Source organism: Cricetulus griseus, chromosome 6 (genome assembly GCF_003668045.3).
Source record: "Cricetulus griseus strain 17A/GY chromosome 6, alternate assembly CriGri-PICRH-1.0, whole genome shotgun sequence".
Classification (NCBI taxonomy): domain Eukaryota; kingdom Metazoa; phylum Chordata; class Mammalia; order Rodentia; family Cricetidae; genus Cricetulus; species Cricetulus griseus.
The window spans coordinates 6285677-6300192 of NC_048599.1; the positions used below are offsets into that span (position 1 = coordinate 6285677).

The following is a 14516-nucleotide window of genomic DNA, read 5'->3' on the forward strand; positions in this document are numbered from 1 at the left end:
TATCCATGTGTCTGTCTGAACCTTTATGAGGAGGGTGAGCACACTAATGTGTGTGCAGCCTGTAAGTATATGCTTGCAGGGAGTGTGTCTGGCCCTCTGGCAGGACCGAACCTGTGCCTCCTCTGGGTCACACTGTGTACCAGCTCAGTGCTGGCAGCTGGGAACAGAGGACAGAAATCCTGTCACTGGAAGGTGAAGCAGTGAAAAACCCTGGCATGGGACAGTGTGGGCTCTCCTAACCAGACCTTTCACCACACTGCACCAGGGACAATGGTGGGTGACTCTGCAGCTTGTCACCTGTACCTGGGGACCTCTTGTGGGGAACTGCCCTAGAGCAAGGATAGCAATTATCGTTGCCCTTACTGACAGCAGTGTGGCTGTGCTGCCCGAACACCCTGCCGCATTCCCGACCCAAAACTGTCTCTGAACTCTCCTAGGTTCGCCCTGTCTAGAGACCTCGATCCTAAGCCCCAGGAGGGCATTTCCCAGGCCAAGGGGCCTTCCTGAGGGCCTGTCCCTGTGGCTGCCACCAGCTGATAGAGACAGGAAGTATACGGGCTTCGAGTGGCCTTCCTGATAACCCTGGCAGTGCCCGCCACCCCTCCCTAGCCCCAAACTCTTATCAGCAACAGCAAATGTCAGCTGTGGGTTGAGAGCCCCACATTGACCTTCTGACCCTTTAGTGTTTGCAAACTGACACTTGGGGAGGTGGAGGCCCGGGATGAAAGCAAACCCAATCCTGACGGCCCAGCTGGGCTGGGGCCCCAGAAGCCGGAAGAAGTCACATCTCAAAGTCAAACTAAGTTCCAGTCAAACTGGAACAGGATCCTGGGGGACCCAAGGGACAGTGCAAAAAAAAAAAAACAGCCCCAGGGTCACTGCTAAAGGCTTGAGTATCAGGGTCAACAGCAGCGACTTCTGCCCAGGCCTGGTTGTACCTACCTTGTGGTGGCTGAAGTCCTCCGGTTCAGACTGCAGGGACATACTGGGGGGCGGGGTAAGGTTTGGTGACAGCTATCAGAAAACCCTGGACACAGGACTGCCATGGCCACCAGAGAAAACCTCAGACTGACTTTTCTTTAAAGAAAACAAGTTTTATTTTTATAATCAGAACATTCTAATAAAAATATTATAACATTACTCCCTCTGTCCTCTGGGCTTGAGTAGCAGGCACGCTGCCGAGTGCCTTCACACTGGCTCCCTGAGGTAGGTGTGGAGGGACCCACTGCCCAGCCTGCGGGCAGCTCATGCTGCCAGGGATGCCCACTGCACCCCTCCCAGACATGGGCTGGACTTCTCCCTCTGCGCAGCGCAGCCAGGCCATGCTCCCAGACCGGCACACAGGTGACAATAGGAGGGTGGGTGGGTGGACACAGAGCCCTGCCTAGAGGACGCAGGGCCAGGAAGAAGGCTTCAATGGCACAGCAATAGACACCTGAGAATTAGCCCTGACGAGCACCTCTGCAGGTGAGGTGGGCAGCATCAGACAGATAGGAACCCAGGGCCCTGCAGGGCTGCAGTCTGGTGATGGCCACCCTGTGCGGGAAGGGGTAGCTCCAGGCATCCCACCAGTGACACTGTCACAGAGAAATACTGTCATTGTCTCCACAGGGGAACTATCGACCAAAGCCAGTTTCTAAGTAAAAAATGGGTTTAGGGTTCTTGGTGCTGATGGTCTTGCCTTCATAGCAGAACAATCCCAACAGGACATGGCACAGTGCTTCGACTGAGGGGCAATGGGCGGGGTTCCCAAAGAGGAAGGTGGACGTCTGCACACGTCCCAGAGTAAGGCACCTGGCATGGAGTGGCTGCAGAGGTTCCCAAGAGTGAACCCCTACTTCTCATGTCCTTCCTCAGGGCACAGCAGGGTCTGGGCTGGAGAAGCAGCTGTCTGATGCCCTTGGCAGGTGGGCCCAGGGGCCTGAGGAGACCCAACTGCTGGTGGCTCCCGAGGCTGGCAGGCGGTGGCTGTGGCCCTAGGCAGGACGCGCCTCACTGCATCCTGTCGGGTTGTAGCTGAGGTGCCTGGTACTGCACGAAGGTGGTGCCTGCAGGCGCAGCTGCGGACAAGGCTGGGGGCATGGCAGCTGGGTAGCCATAGCCCATGAAGCTGGTGGCTGTGGCAGGTGAGGCGGCATATGGGTACTGGTCGTAGGCGGCTGGAGGGAACTGGGCATAGGCTGGGCTGCTTGGCGTATATTCAAGGTAGGGCGAGGACAGAGGTGGGACAGGGGTGGCAGGTATCACCACGCTGGGCTGCACAATGGCTGGCGGGTAGATGTAGTGGGGGGTCAGCCTGTGGGCCAAGCAGAGCGTCAGGGGCAGAAAGGAACAGGATGGCGGGGGGGGGGGTATGGAGAGCAAAGAGACCTGTGCCCTGCCCTACTCTGCAACCCCATCTACAAAACAGTTGCAGCAACATCATGTCAGGTATTCTCCGACACTCGGGCCTTTGCATGGACAGTGCCATCAATCCACAGGCCACTTAACGTCTGTTCTCACAGTATCCTCCTCCTCAGACCGGGACCGCCCCCTCCATGGATCTCCCACAGGACCCACGGTACAAGGCAGAAATACAGGCCTTTGTTTAAACTGGAAGTCTTAAGGCTGTGAGGAGAGGGCAGCTGGCAGAGCTCAAAGCCTGTTAAAATCCTGGGGAGCAGTGCAGCTCACATGCCAGGTACCTACCCCTCCTAGTGACACTCATGTTCCTTAGCGACCCATACCTCCAGAGAGCAGGAGGCGCCTCACTCATGAAATCCTTCCTAAACTCTTGCTAGGGGAGACAGCAGGGCTGCAGGTGCGCCCACTGCAAGCACACACACACAGGTAATGCATTGATAGACAGGTGCGCCTACTTCAAACACTCGGGTAACAGACAGACAGGTGCGCCCACTGCAGACGGAGGGCTCACGGCTGCTGGTACGCTTGGCTCTCACCCTGCTGAGTATTAAGGTGCACAGTATTATCTACTGTGTACCAACATGCCCATTTTAAAGTCAGGAGACTGAGTACCCTGTGCCAAGTGACCACATAGGTCCTGCAGCTTACAACCTGAGCTCCTCTCCACACCCTCAGCCGCTACTACTTGCTACTCTTGGCTGTAGCCTCAGCACAGCACTGCTGCAGGGGGAAACTGAGGCTAGGCATCAGGAAGTTAAGTAGAGGGCACTGGGCCTGTTGCTGGGACTGCTTGCACAGTCAGCCTCCTGTTGGGCAGGTCTGGGCCTCAGACATGTCTGCAGCAGCACCCCACACTGTATCACAAGAAGCCACCAAGGTGTCAGCACACAGATCGCTCGCTCACTCTCATGCTGTGTCCAAGCTGTGCCTCTGGGCCAGCTGGAGCCTCAGCTTCCCTTAACGTCTTTAAGTCAGGCCTAGAACACAGCCTAATTCCAGAGAGCTTTGGTCTAAAAGAAAAAACTTAACTGTTCCCCAGCGCGCGCGCAAATACACACACACCAGGGCGTATGCGTGTGCACCCCACCTTTTCACAGACCTACAGAGTGGGATGTGCACATCTCTCTGGAGAGACATGCTCAGTGAGACCCAACAGCTTGTGTGACATCATGAATAACCAAGGTCACCCAGTGCATGGCATCCACCTCCACCCAATCCAGGCCATTGCCAGCGGCAACTAACACCTTTGAAAGAAAACTGGGATGGATGAGCTGCAGACTCCAAGCTGAGTCACCTAACACGCACAGGTCCAAGAGATGAGGGCTTCCCAAAGACATTCAAGGAAGGTATGGGTGGGGAACACCTAGCAGAGACAGTGGAAAGAGGTGGGCTCCACGTGTGGGCTCTGAAGTCTTTGGAAGGCTGAGGAGCACTTGATCATAACTAAAAGAGTTCTAGTCAGCTGGGCAGTGGTGGTGCATGCCTTTAATCCCAGCACTGGGCAGGCACAGGCAGGCAGGTCTCTGAGTTCAAGGCCAGCTCGGGCTACACAATGAGTTCCAGGACAACAGGGGTTACATAGAAAAACCCTACTTAAGAAAAAAAAAAAAAAAAAAGAGCTCTAGTCTTCAGCAACAGGGCAGGACCCGCCTTTAAGTCAAAAATGGACAAGTGACATGTGGCCTCTGTGTGGTGAAGCATGGGGTGGCAGAGAGGTGAGCAGCAAGTATCACAACAACGAATTTGAGTGTTATGTATGTACAAATAGGCCAGAGATGGATGCCAGGTTGTCTTCCTGGATCACTCCCCACCTGACGTACTGAGGTAGGGTCCCTCTCACTGGAACTCAGACCTGAGATTCTACAGTCTTTTGCATGCTGGGATTACAATGAGACTGCCATGGAATCTGAATTGTGGCCATCACACTAGTGAGGCAAGCACTTAACCTACTGACCCATCTATCTCCCCAGCTCTGACAGCAGCCCAGACAACACATGTACCAAAGGGACATAGGCAAGGCCAGGGCAGGGCTAGGAAAGCCACTGGAGTGCACACCAAGAAGGCACAGTTGACACAGGTGTGACCCTGCACACTGTTTGGAGACCTTCTGCACCCGCCTGCCCTCTGCACTTTCAAAAGGCAGGGGCAGCTGACCAGATGTTGCCAGGATACCATTCACCAGCAGTGGTCAGCATTTTACGCGCCGTCTGGCACTTAGCTGCAGTTGTGAGGTCAAACAGCCTTTGGCTCAGGAGCACCAGGTAGGTGTCTGCCCAGCTTCCTGGACTGGAATGGCACTGATGTGGATTCCAACCCTACCTCTGGGCTGCATGCTCCTCCTCAGATCCCTGCCAGCACGCAGCCACGAGCAGAACACATGGCTGGGCTCTGCAGGAGACGGTAGAGGACAGAAGCCAGAGCTTAGGGGAGTCCACTAGCAAAGTGGAGCCTGAGTGGGTACCAGGGAGGAAGGCCAGGCAGGAGTGAGCAAGACAGGACTGGGAAGCAGGGCTCCTCCTCTACCTCCTCCTTCCCGTCATCACTCAGCTACCCACCATATCCCTAAGCCCTTGCTGAGACCAAAACCTGCACAGCAGCAGACCTCACAGCAGCCAAAACTGCACCTGCCTCAGCCTGGGATCCAGGGCCATTTCCTGCACTGTCTTCCAGCCTGGCCTGACTCTCTTGAAACCAGAGTTCTGACAGAGGGTGCTGCTGGATGCCTGCTCCCCACTAGGCAAGACTGAGGCCTTCGGATAGCACCAAAACCTATGTGGGTGCCCCCACCTGGGTGTGGAATGGGACCCCACCTGGGCCAAGGGATGCAAACACTCAGAGGCTCTGAGAATGTTGTGGAACACCCTTACCCAATCCCTATAGGGGTGGCGTCTGCTAACAGAAGCTCCTGCAGAGCCACCCCATGGCCCCATTCAAGGACACCTGCCTACAGCAGGGACTGCTTTCCTGGTCTGCCAAATCACCATGGACCTGCCCAATCCTGTATGCCCTAAATACTCCGGGTCACCCGTGTCTGCCTGTTCACCTGTACTTTCCTGGAGGTCTCTGCCAGGCACTACTGTGGTGTCTGACACCACGCCTGTCCAAGGCACAGGACAGGTGAAACAGGCTCAGAGGCCTGACAGACCCTCCAAGTCACCCACCTATGCTGCACTCCACTGAAAGCATGGTTCTAAACAATCACTTGTGGACACCCATCTGCGGGATGCTACTGGTACCCAAGGGTAGAGAGAAACACAGCTAATAACCCAAACGCCCGGGGCAGTTCCTGGAACACAGAATTATCCAGCTTCAAATACCACCTGCACCTCAGAACCAAGCTCGATGGGTAACGGTACACGATTACACATGGGTCAGCACAAAGACTCCATGCTCCGGCCACCACCACGGGCATCCAGGCCAAAAGCAGTAGCCGCTGAGACAGAGAGGCCTGCACACCAGAGAACTCTCTACAAGTCACAATCTACTTAAAAACCCACCTGAGTTCTAGCCCTGTGCTCTGTCCAAGGGTGACCCTGGTCCCAGACTGCACACGGCTGCAGGCCTCAGCCACACCTGTTTGCATCCTAGAAGTGCCACGTGTGTTCAGAGACATCCCCAGGGCTGCTCAGACTCAAATGCCAGCAACCATTCAACCACAGTCCTGTCCAGCCTAGCAAGGGCACCAGCACCCAACTCACCTCCACCCAAAGCTTTTCAATGGCACTGCCACTGTCCCCCACTTCCTACGGCTCTGGGCCAATCGGACTCCGCTTGCCTAGCCCACTAAGTCCCACATATACCACTTGGAAGTGCCTCCTTGAAGACTTCAAGGCCACATCACCCCAGGGACCAGAACCCGCTAGCACCTCTCCCACCTGGATGGAGAAGCAAATCCAAACTGCTCCAGTTCCTTCCTCCTTGAGAGCCCACACCCAGCTCCCCACTCATCTCTACCCTGACTCCTGCTGTCACTGAACTACACACACCCCAGGGTGTTGGCACCCGGGGCACACAGCCTGAAGGTTTCTTCCCCTCCCTCAGCACCATCCTGAGCCCCTCCTGCCCCATCTTTTCCTTCCCACACGAAAACACCCTTTTAATTCCTATGTATGGACCTTCATGGCCCATGTGGGCAGAGCTTTCCTTGCTGCCAGGGTCCCCAAGGGCCAAGAACTGCACCTGTGGATATTTGAGCACCCCGGGAAAGCCAGAAGGCCTAGACACGAGACAGCAGAAAGAGCAGCACCCTCAGACACCAGCATGGTAGGATGGGACAGGAGACAGTCTGACCTGCCATCCTTGGCCCAGCCAACAGCTGCCTGCTTGAGTGAGTCCTAGGATGTCTTTATCATCACAGCCCCTGGAATGACATGCCCACGGGCAGGAGATCTCCACCCCGAGAGTCCTATATACTCTTGGCAGCATCAGGGCCTAGGGGGAGGCTGAGTAAACAGAACTTTCTCACCCAGGTTGTACAGTCTTATGAATTGAAACCTAAAGGTGGGTGACCCTCTCTCTCCAGGGTGGCTCCCAGGGAGCTGGCTCTGCCACCAGCTTTCTCAGGGTCAGTCCCACCCAGGCCTTGCCTTGAGAGAAGATGCCAGCCTCTCCTCACACCCAGGGTTCCATTCCTCACCCTTTCAGGAAACCTACTGCCCTTTCTCAAGCCAGGGTGGCCTGGGACAATTAATCTAACCCCTGTGTTGCAGCAGCAGCAAAGAGGTCCTAGGCCAGAGGCCACCAAAGGAGTCTAAATCTTTGAGCTTTTGGGGACCCACCCTCCTGCCAGGGAGAACCACATGATACTGGGGAAAGATGACCCAAGCTCTCAGCTTCTCACTGGTACTTGGTTTTGGGTAGCACTGAGCTACCAGGCCACCATAGGCTGAAGGGAAGTAGAGAGAGTGGGCTGCTATGGGTGCTGGCCAGGGCTGACAGCTGAGTCTGAAGGGTGGGCCCATGAGAACACTGGAAGGAAAAGCTGGCGTCTCCTCCCATCAAGTCCAGAGTTGTGGCAACAAATAGACAGCCAGGAACACTCGGCTGACTTGGTCTAGGCTCCAGATCTCAATGCATGTTTGAGCTATCCCTGGCCTCAGTTTCCCCACTGGTAAACTAAGAACGCCACAGGCACATTGCCGGGCTCCTGGCTGCCCCCAGAAGAGAGATGGGAACTCTGCAACAACATCTGAGACACATCTGCCTCCCCACCCTGAGCACAGCGACCGTGGCTGTTACTAACCAGGGCTGAAGGTAGGTGGCACCAGTGAAGGCTCGGCCCCTGTGTGTGAAGCCCAACTCTCAGAGAAATCACTGCCCACAGCCCAGAAGAGCCCATTTCCTGAACATAAAGCCACTACTGAAAATAAAAACGAAAAAGGCAAATGAGCCCATTTCACTTTTTCTTTCTTTCTCCCTGGGGGCCTTAAGTGCCTTGGTGCTGAGGAGACCTGGCAGCTCACGGCAGCTCCAGCCTAGGGGTAGGGTGGTGGCTCGTTTGTTGTAGCCTGGCAGGCCTCCTGGGAATCCTGTGATGGGGGACACACAGGTTCTCTGGGGGTAGGTGGGTGTGGGCAGGGAGAAGGCACACCACTGTGAGAGCCAGCTGGAAATAGCAGGTCCACGTGGACCTGCCCAGATCCTTCCTGTTAGTTGCATTCAAAGTCAGACATCATGATGGCTTCCTCCTCCAAGGTCCAGTCCATCTACTGTCCACTCTGGACTCTTAGCCCTTCTCCCCAGGGCTAGTGGTCCAGGTGATTCCACTGTCCCAGGCTGGATGGCAGCTGTCTCAAGGGGAGGCCTTCTGGCTCAACCCAGCGGTAGGGGATGCCCTCAAAACAAATCTGAATCTCAGCACTTGGAAAGCGGGGGATTGCTGTGTAGCCCAGTAGAGAGTTTATCTGGCACGCATAAGGCTGGGTTCAAGTCTCAGCTCCAGAGAATCCTGGCAGAGGCAGGGAACCAGGAGTTCACCATCTGTTGGGCTACACATGCTGAGCTATATGACCCCGCCTGTCTTAAAAAGAAAAAAGTGATGGTGCATGACTTTGATCCCAGCACTTAAGAGGCTCACTGCTGGTTCAAGACCAACCTGGGCTACCTGACAGGACTTCGTTTCAGAGAAAAAGAAAAAAAAGCCTACACTGCTGGTTTCTGTTCCCCACAGTCCCTTTCCTCTACAGCTCTTGTACCAATCTGCATGGTCTGTTTCCCCTTGCTGTAAGCCTCCTGGCGGGGGCACTGTGGTCACAGTGTCACAAAGGGTGACACAAAGGAAGGGTCAGAATCACTCTGTAGATTCCCTGCCTGCTCCCAGCTGACACTGAGCCTAAAGGAGGATTGGGGCAAGTGAGCCAGGCCACTGTTGTAAGGAATGTCTAAACCCCTGGGCCAAGATCATCAAGGGACCAAGGGGCCACCTGGTGGACCTCCATGCCCCAGACACATCTTTGGGGCTAACTGCCTCTACAAACCGTTTCTGGAGACTGAGCCATGGACCTTCAGCCTCAGGTGTCTCTCGGGCACCTGGCAATAACAGAACTCTAAGAGGAAGCTCAGAGCACGGAGGCTAGCTTCTGTCACAGCAGGCAGCGACAAACAACAGGTGCAGCAGCACAGACTGCACGCCCTCTGGGAGGGTCAGACTGAGACAGCCCACGCCCGCCTCCAGACAAGGCTGCCAAACAGGAAGTGATGATGGAGGAAGCAAGTAGGGCCACCCCCAAGATAACCCACAGGTGGTGGGGTGAGCATTGCTCCCACCTGCTGCTCTGGGCCTGGTTTCATGCCTACCGCACTTGCAGCCCCTCACTGCTGCACCCCTAGACAGGCCTCCTGCACCACAGCATGTCATACGCCTGCCCTACTGTAACCACACACTGGCCTCACCTTTCACTGCCCTCAGGGAAATTAGGACAAATCCCTCAGAGGGGCAGAAACAATCCCCTCCCCCAACGGCCCCTCACTAGGTGTACTGTGTGCAGGAAATGGCTGGCAGTGTGGGACCCTATGGAGCCCAGGCACTATGGCATTTGTTTACACCGGTAAGAACACGTGGTTCAACTAGCCAGCCAGACTCAATACACAGCAGTGCTCATTCCCCTCCGAAGCACCCGCAGCAGACCCTGTTTAACTGTGGGCATCCTTGTCACACTGGGCACTGGGTTGGGGATATCTGTCTCATTCAGCTTCTGGGTCAACAGTCTACCATGCGGCATGCTCACCCCGCTCCTTCCTTCCCATCACCATGCGGGTACCAGGTCCACCTCACAGACAACAGCCTCTAAAATGATGACTGTGGGAAAGCCCTGCCAGGGAGACGATCCCCAATTGTTGGTCATGAGTAGGGAGGTGCTGGGAAGGGAGGGATAGCCCTGAGAGGTCCTAGGGAGAGGGCAGCCGGCAGTCTTTGTGGCCCTGAGATTAGGTTGGCACAGCTTCCTGCTGGGCCTGTCGTGCGACCATCCAGGACAAATCCCAAGACTTTCCATGGCTTTGGGGGTCAACATGTTCCATACACCATGCTCAGTGAGTCCTTGACGTGGCCCCATCGCCACCGCTACTGTATGGAGGTGCAGCCCAATGCCCAGAAGCCTTGGGACCCTGGCCTGACCTCAGCCCCTAGGGCCTGGCTCTATTTTGGAGAGAAAGGATCAGACTATCTGGGCATCTTGCCACAGCAAGGGTCCCCTTAAAACAGAGAGAGCAGCGTGCTGGAGCAACAGGCCCTTCAAATATAGCTCAGGAGAGGTTCCAAGGGCTGCCAGGCCAGAGACAAGCCTCAGCTCTCCATGAGCCTTAGGCTGAATGTGAACAGATGTCCTTGACCCTGGAGGCCCTGACAAGCCAGATCAATGCATAACTAGGGTGGGATTATCTCCAACTGTTCAGCCCTCCCTCCCACCTGCACTGACTGTGCCCCAGGGCTGGTAGAGACCCCTTGACAGAAGGTCCGGGTCACATCCCCACCAGGGATTGCCACATAGGCCTGAAGGCTGGCAAAAGCTGTTGCAATGGCTGAGGAAGGCTTTACCAGATACCAAGCCTTGTCCCACAGATACAGTTACATGATGGACAGGCACAGGCTGTACAGCCAGCAAGGCGGGACAGGCCCAGTCAACAGCAAGCATGGGGCAAGCAGATGGGGACCCAGGCAAACAGCAAAGCATGTTCTCTCCATCTTTGTAAGCTAATGGGTAGTTCTAACCAGACAGGTGAGGGTCCCACAGTGGTTTGGCCTAAGGTGGATTGTTGGGGTCTTCAGAATGTCAAGGGCCCAGAAGGCCTAGGAAAAAGTACAGCCAGGCAGGCGCCTGCAGGCTCTGAGCTGCCAGGGTTCCAGCTCCCACCAGGCCCTCAGCCAGGGCAACCCAAGGCTGACTGACAAAACCAAGCGCTGAGTCAGGTCCAGCCAGGCAGGCCTGATTGTTTGCAAAGACAAAGGGGGCTGCTGACAGCCTAACTCTTGCCTCCAGCTGGGAGGGCAGAGCACTTACAGCAATGACCCAGGCAGCGAGGCCTGGCCACACCACTACCACCCCACCCCCAGCGTCTGCTAAGGGCAAGAGGTAAGATGCTCTTTAAATGAACCCAAGGACCAGTGGCAATGTTGCCAGTCCCTCTGCACACTTGTCTGTTGGGGTCTACACTCCTTGGCAACCTACAAACATTGGGAGGCCATTTCGTAGTCACAGTGTTAGATGGCCAGTCCACTAATCTAGTTACAAATCACTGTGGCCCAATGTCATATACACCCTTGAGCATATGTGAGCTCTTGGGACAAGCCCACCCTCAAAGACAGCAAGTGTGGCCCTGAGTATACAGGTTTAAACCTCACCCCCTAGAGGCAACAGACAGGCTGTGAACCTAGCTCTGAGGGCCCCAGAAGCCAAGCACTAGTGACTACCAGGTAGTTTTTATGTGTCAGAGCCAGTGTGGAGGCCCTGTCCCAATGTAGGCAAAAGTCTGTGAGCATATCTCAGCCCCAGGAGCACAGCAAGCTACCAGAGTGTATGGCTAATCCCCTCACACAGCCAGCAGGAGAGAGGCTACCATGAAGATACCAAGGCTGGGATGTTCCCAAACTCCTCCTAGACAACCTACACCACATGGGGAACAGATCCCAGGCTAAAAAGGTGATATGCCATTATCTGCCATAGTAGCACCTCAAGTGCTTCCCAAAGAGAACGGTGACATTATGACAGGAAATGCCAGCTGGGGTCCAGACCACAGGGCCCCAAAGATATGCCCCTGCTCAGCTCACACCAATCCCCAGTGCCACACTACACGACAAGCACACTTAGAGGGAGCAAGCAGCACCCTTTCCAGCTATCTGGCCCACTGTGCTGGCCAAGCTCGACTCCAGCCCCAACTGTCACCCCACTCTGCCCCACCCACCAAACTGAGACATAAAACCTGGCAGCCTGAATTTGGCAAGCTCACCATTGCAAAGGGTTGTATGTTGTGTGTGTTTCAGAGTTCCCACCCACCTGGCCCATCCACGCCAGTCTACACTGGATAAACAGGTGATTTCGGCCAAACCAAGTGGCAGGGTCTAACTTTCATTTCCCTGAAGCGTGTTATGAGCCCTTCCCTAAGCAGCTGCTGGCCCATTTTAGGATGGAAGGAGATGGGACACAGAGCAAGTGACTCACACAAAAAGCCAGCTACTGACAGTCACCTACTACGCCATTCTCTCATGTCAAACCTCACCTCGTAGAGACCCACAGTAGCTACTTTCATGGCACAGAACCCAAGGAAGAGCCCAGCCCACCAGGTCCAGCCTTAGCCTACACCGCAGGAGGGCTGCCTGCCCTGGGTGTGGACTGAAGCCCCCACTCAAGAGTCAGAACAGGTGTCCCCACATTCAGTGTACAGATAAGTAGAGGTATAGATGGCCATGGGACACCTGGCCGAGGAGGTGTCACTTAAATGGGGGCAAGGTTTGCACCAGGCTTGCAGGTGTGTGTGTGCTCCCCTTTGAATTAGAGAAATGCAGTTGGTCTTATCTCTTCCTCCACACTTCCAAAACACAAGCCAGTTTCTGAAAACAGCCATTTCCCCAGCCTTTCAGATCCGAGACAGAGAAGGCCACAGCTGTCCCACCTCAAGACCCTCCCACCCACACCAGCTATATCCACTCACCCATAGGTGCGCTGGATCAAGGTGGGATGTAGCTGCTGTACACCAACAGCAAAGCCTAAAACAAGAGGACAGTTAGGAACAGCCTACTATACGGGTAAGGTCCCGGGGCCATACACAGGGAGGCAGAATCACACAAGCCACACTCCCCAGTCACAAAGGATAGTTAGCTTCCTTCTCCCACCCCAGCTACCACCTCCGACCCTGCTAGTGGACTCTGACAACACCCCGTCAAAGTACATAAGTCCACAGGTGGCACTCTGGATGACTCCTAAAATCCAGCCTCATCAGCTACCGACTTCTTCCCTCCCCACAAGCAGGGCAGACATTTGAGAATCGGTATCCCCGGACCGTACACTGCTAAGAAAGATGATCAAGCTCCCAAGCTAGGGGTGGCTGCCCTAGGCTGGCCCTACAGGCACATGATCTCTGGCCGACACTCTGGGACAAAGGGGGAGCGGGGGCAGTGTATTCCACCAGAGAGATAGCAAGGCTCAGTATAGAAACAAGAAGGGCTGGGAAGAAAACTCAAACTCTCACCAGTCTGCAGGCTCCTAGGCTTGGCACCCAGGTAGGCCAAGTTCACATTGGCCTTCCGGCCATCGATGATAGGGTTAGGGTCTTTGCACGCCCTATCAGCTGCTGCCCGATCCGCCATGGTCACCTGCGGGAACGCGGAGGGTCAGGGGCTTCGGGGGCTGGCTGAGGGAAGCAGGACACAGGGGGGAAGAGGGCCCTGCCCTGCCTGGCATCAGGCCATCCCTGGGTCTTTCCTCCGAGGAGCAGGAGGGTATCTGGTATTCAGGACCCTTGGGGCTGTCTTCTCAGTCTCCAGGACTGCAGCTCCTTCCCCTAAGTTCAAGTGCTGGGAAATCGAGCCTCCAAGGACAGCGACAATCCCCTGGGAGCCAGGGGAGCGTCCCCGTCCCCGTCCCCCACCCCCACCGGCAGGCTGTTCTGCCCAGGAGTAAGTACCGTTAACTTTCTCAGAGGAGAAGTTTGGGGACACTAGAGTGGAAGGAAGTGGGAAACCGTCTCCGCGTCTCTGGTGCTAAAGCTGTCGCTTGTTTGGGGAGGCTGGAGAGTGTGGGGGAAGGGCCGACGGCCCCGGGAAGCCCCGGAGTCCCGGCTGCGCGCGGCGGGTCTGGGAGGCGGTGGGGGAGGGGCGGCGGCAGGTGCGCGCGCCGCGGACACTCACGAAGCCGTAGCCGCGGGACTTGCCGGTCTGGCGGTCGGTGATGACCACGGCCTCCTCGATGTCTCCGAAGCCCTCGAAGTACTTTCTGAGCGATGCGTCGGTGGTGTGGTAGGGCAGGCCGCCCACGAAGATCTTGGTGAACGTGGTGTCCTTCTGCGAGCCGTGCATGGCGCTGGGGGCGGCAGGCGGCCGCGGGAACACGCTCGGGGCGCACGCGGGCTGCAGCAGCATCGGGGCCGCCGCTACCGAGCCGGCCGGCGCATGCGGGGGCGTCGCAGGCCGAATCCGAGTCCCCCACGCCGTCCCGCGACCCTTCCCGGTCCGCCGCGACGCGCCTACTCTGAGCCCCGCGGGCTGCCGGCCGCCTTTGTAGCCGGCCACGCCCAGCGGCCACGCCCCCTGTTTCAGACACGCCCCCGATAGCGGGGGGCGCCGGGAAATGTAGTTCTAGACACGCCCCACGTGCCTGGACGTGGGCCCAGCGAGTCGGCTTGGCTCCTGTGTATTCGCGGTTATCAGCCCGTTTCTCCCGACGCAGGGTCCCGTAGATTTTATGCGCTGCTTGAGTCAGTGGTTTACGCCGGAGCGAGTAGAGGTGAAACGTACCTGTTAAAAAGTCCCATGTGTAAGGTCATGTGTGAAACCTGACATTTGATCCCAGCATCATCTAAACCTGGCTGAAGACACACACCTGTAAACCCAACACTCAGGAAAGGGTGGAAGGAGGATCAGAAGTTCAAACTTACTTATGTAGTAAGTTTGAGACCAGCTG

The 14516-nt window shown here is 56.1% G+C and overlaps 1 protein-coding gene across 1 annotated transcript; it reads right to left on the reverse strand.

The window, feature by feature from the left end:
- Positions 1-406: 406 nt before the first annotated feature.
- On the reverse strand, positions 407-14108 carry Rbm38 (RNA binding motif protein 38). Its single transcript, XM_027423269.2, has 4 exons — positions 13745-14108; positions 13087-13210; positions 12550-12604; positions 407-2296 (listed from the first exon to the last, which is right to left on the reverse strand). Exons 1-4 carry the CDS (start codon positions 13973-13975, stop codon positions 1993-1995), a joined length of 714 nt encoding a protein of 237 aa, XP_027279070.1. The 5' UTR covers positions 13976-14108; the 3' UTR covers positions 407-1992.
- Positions 14109-14516: the final 408 nt, after the last annotated feature.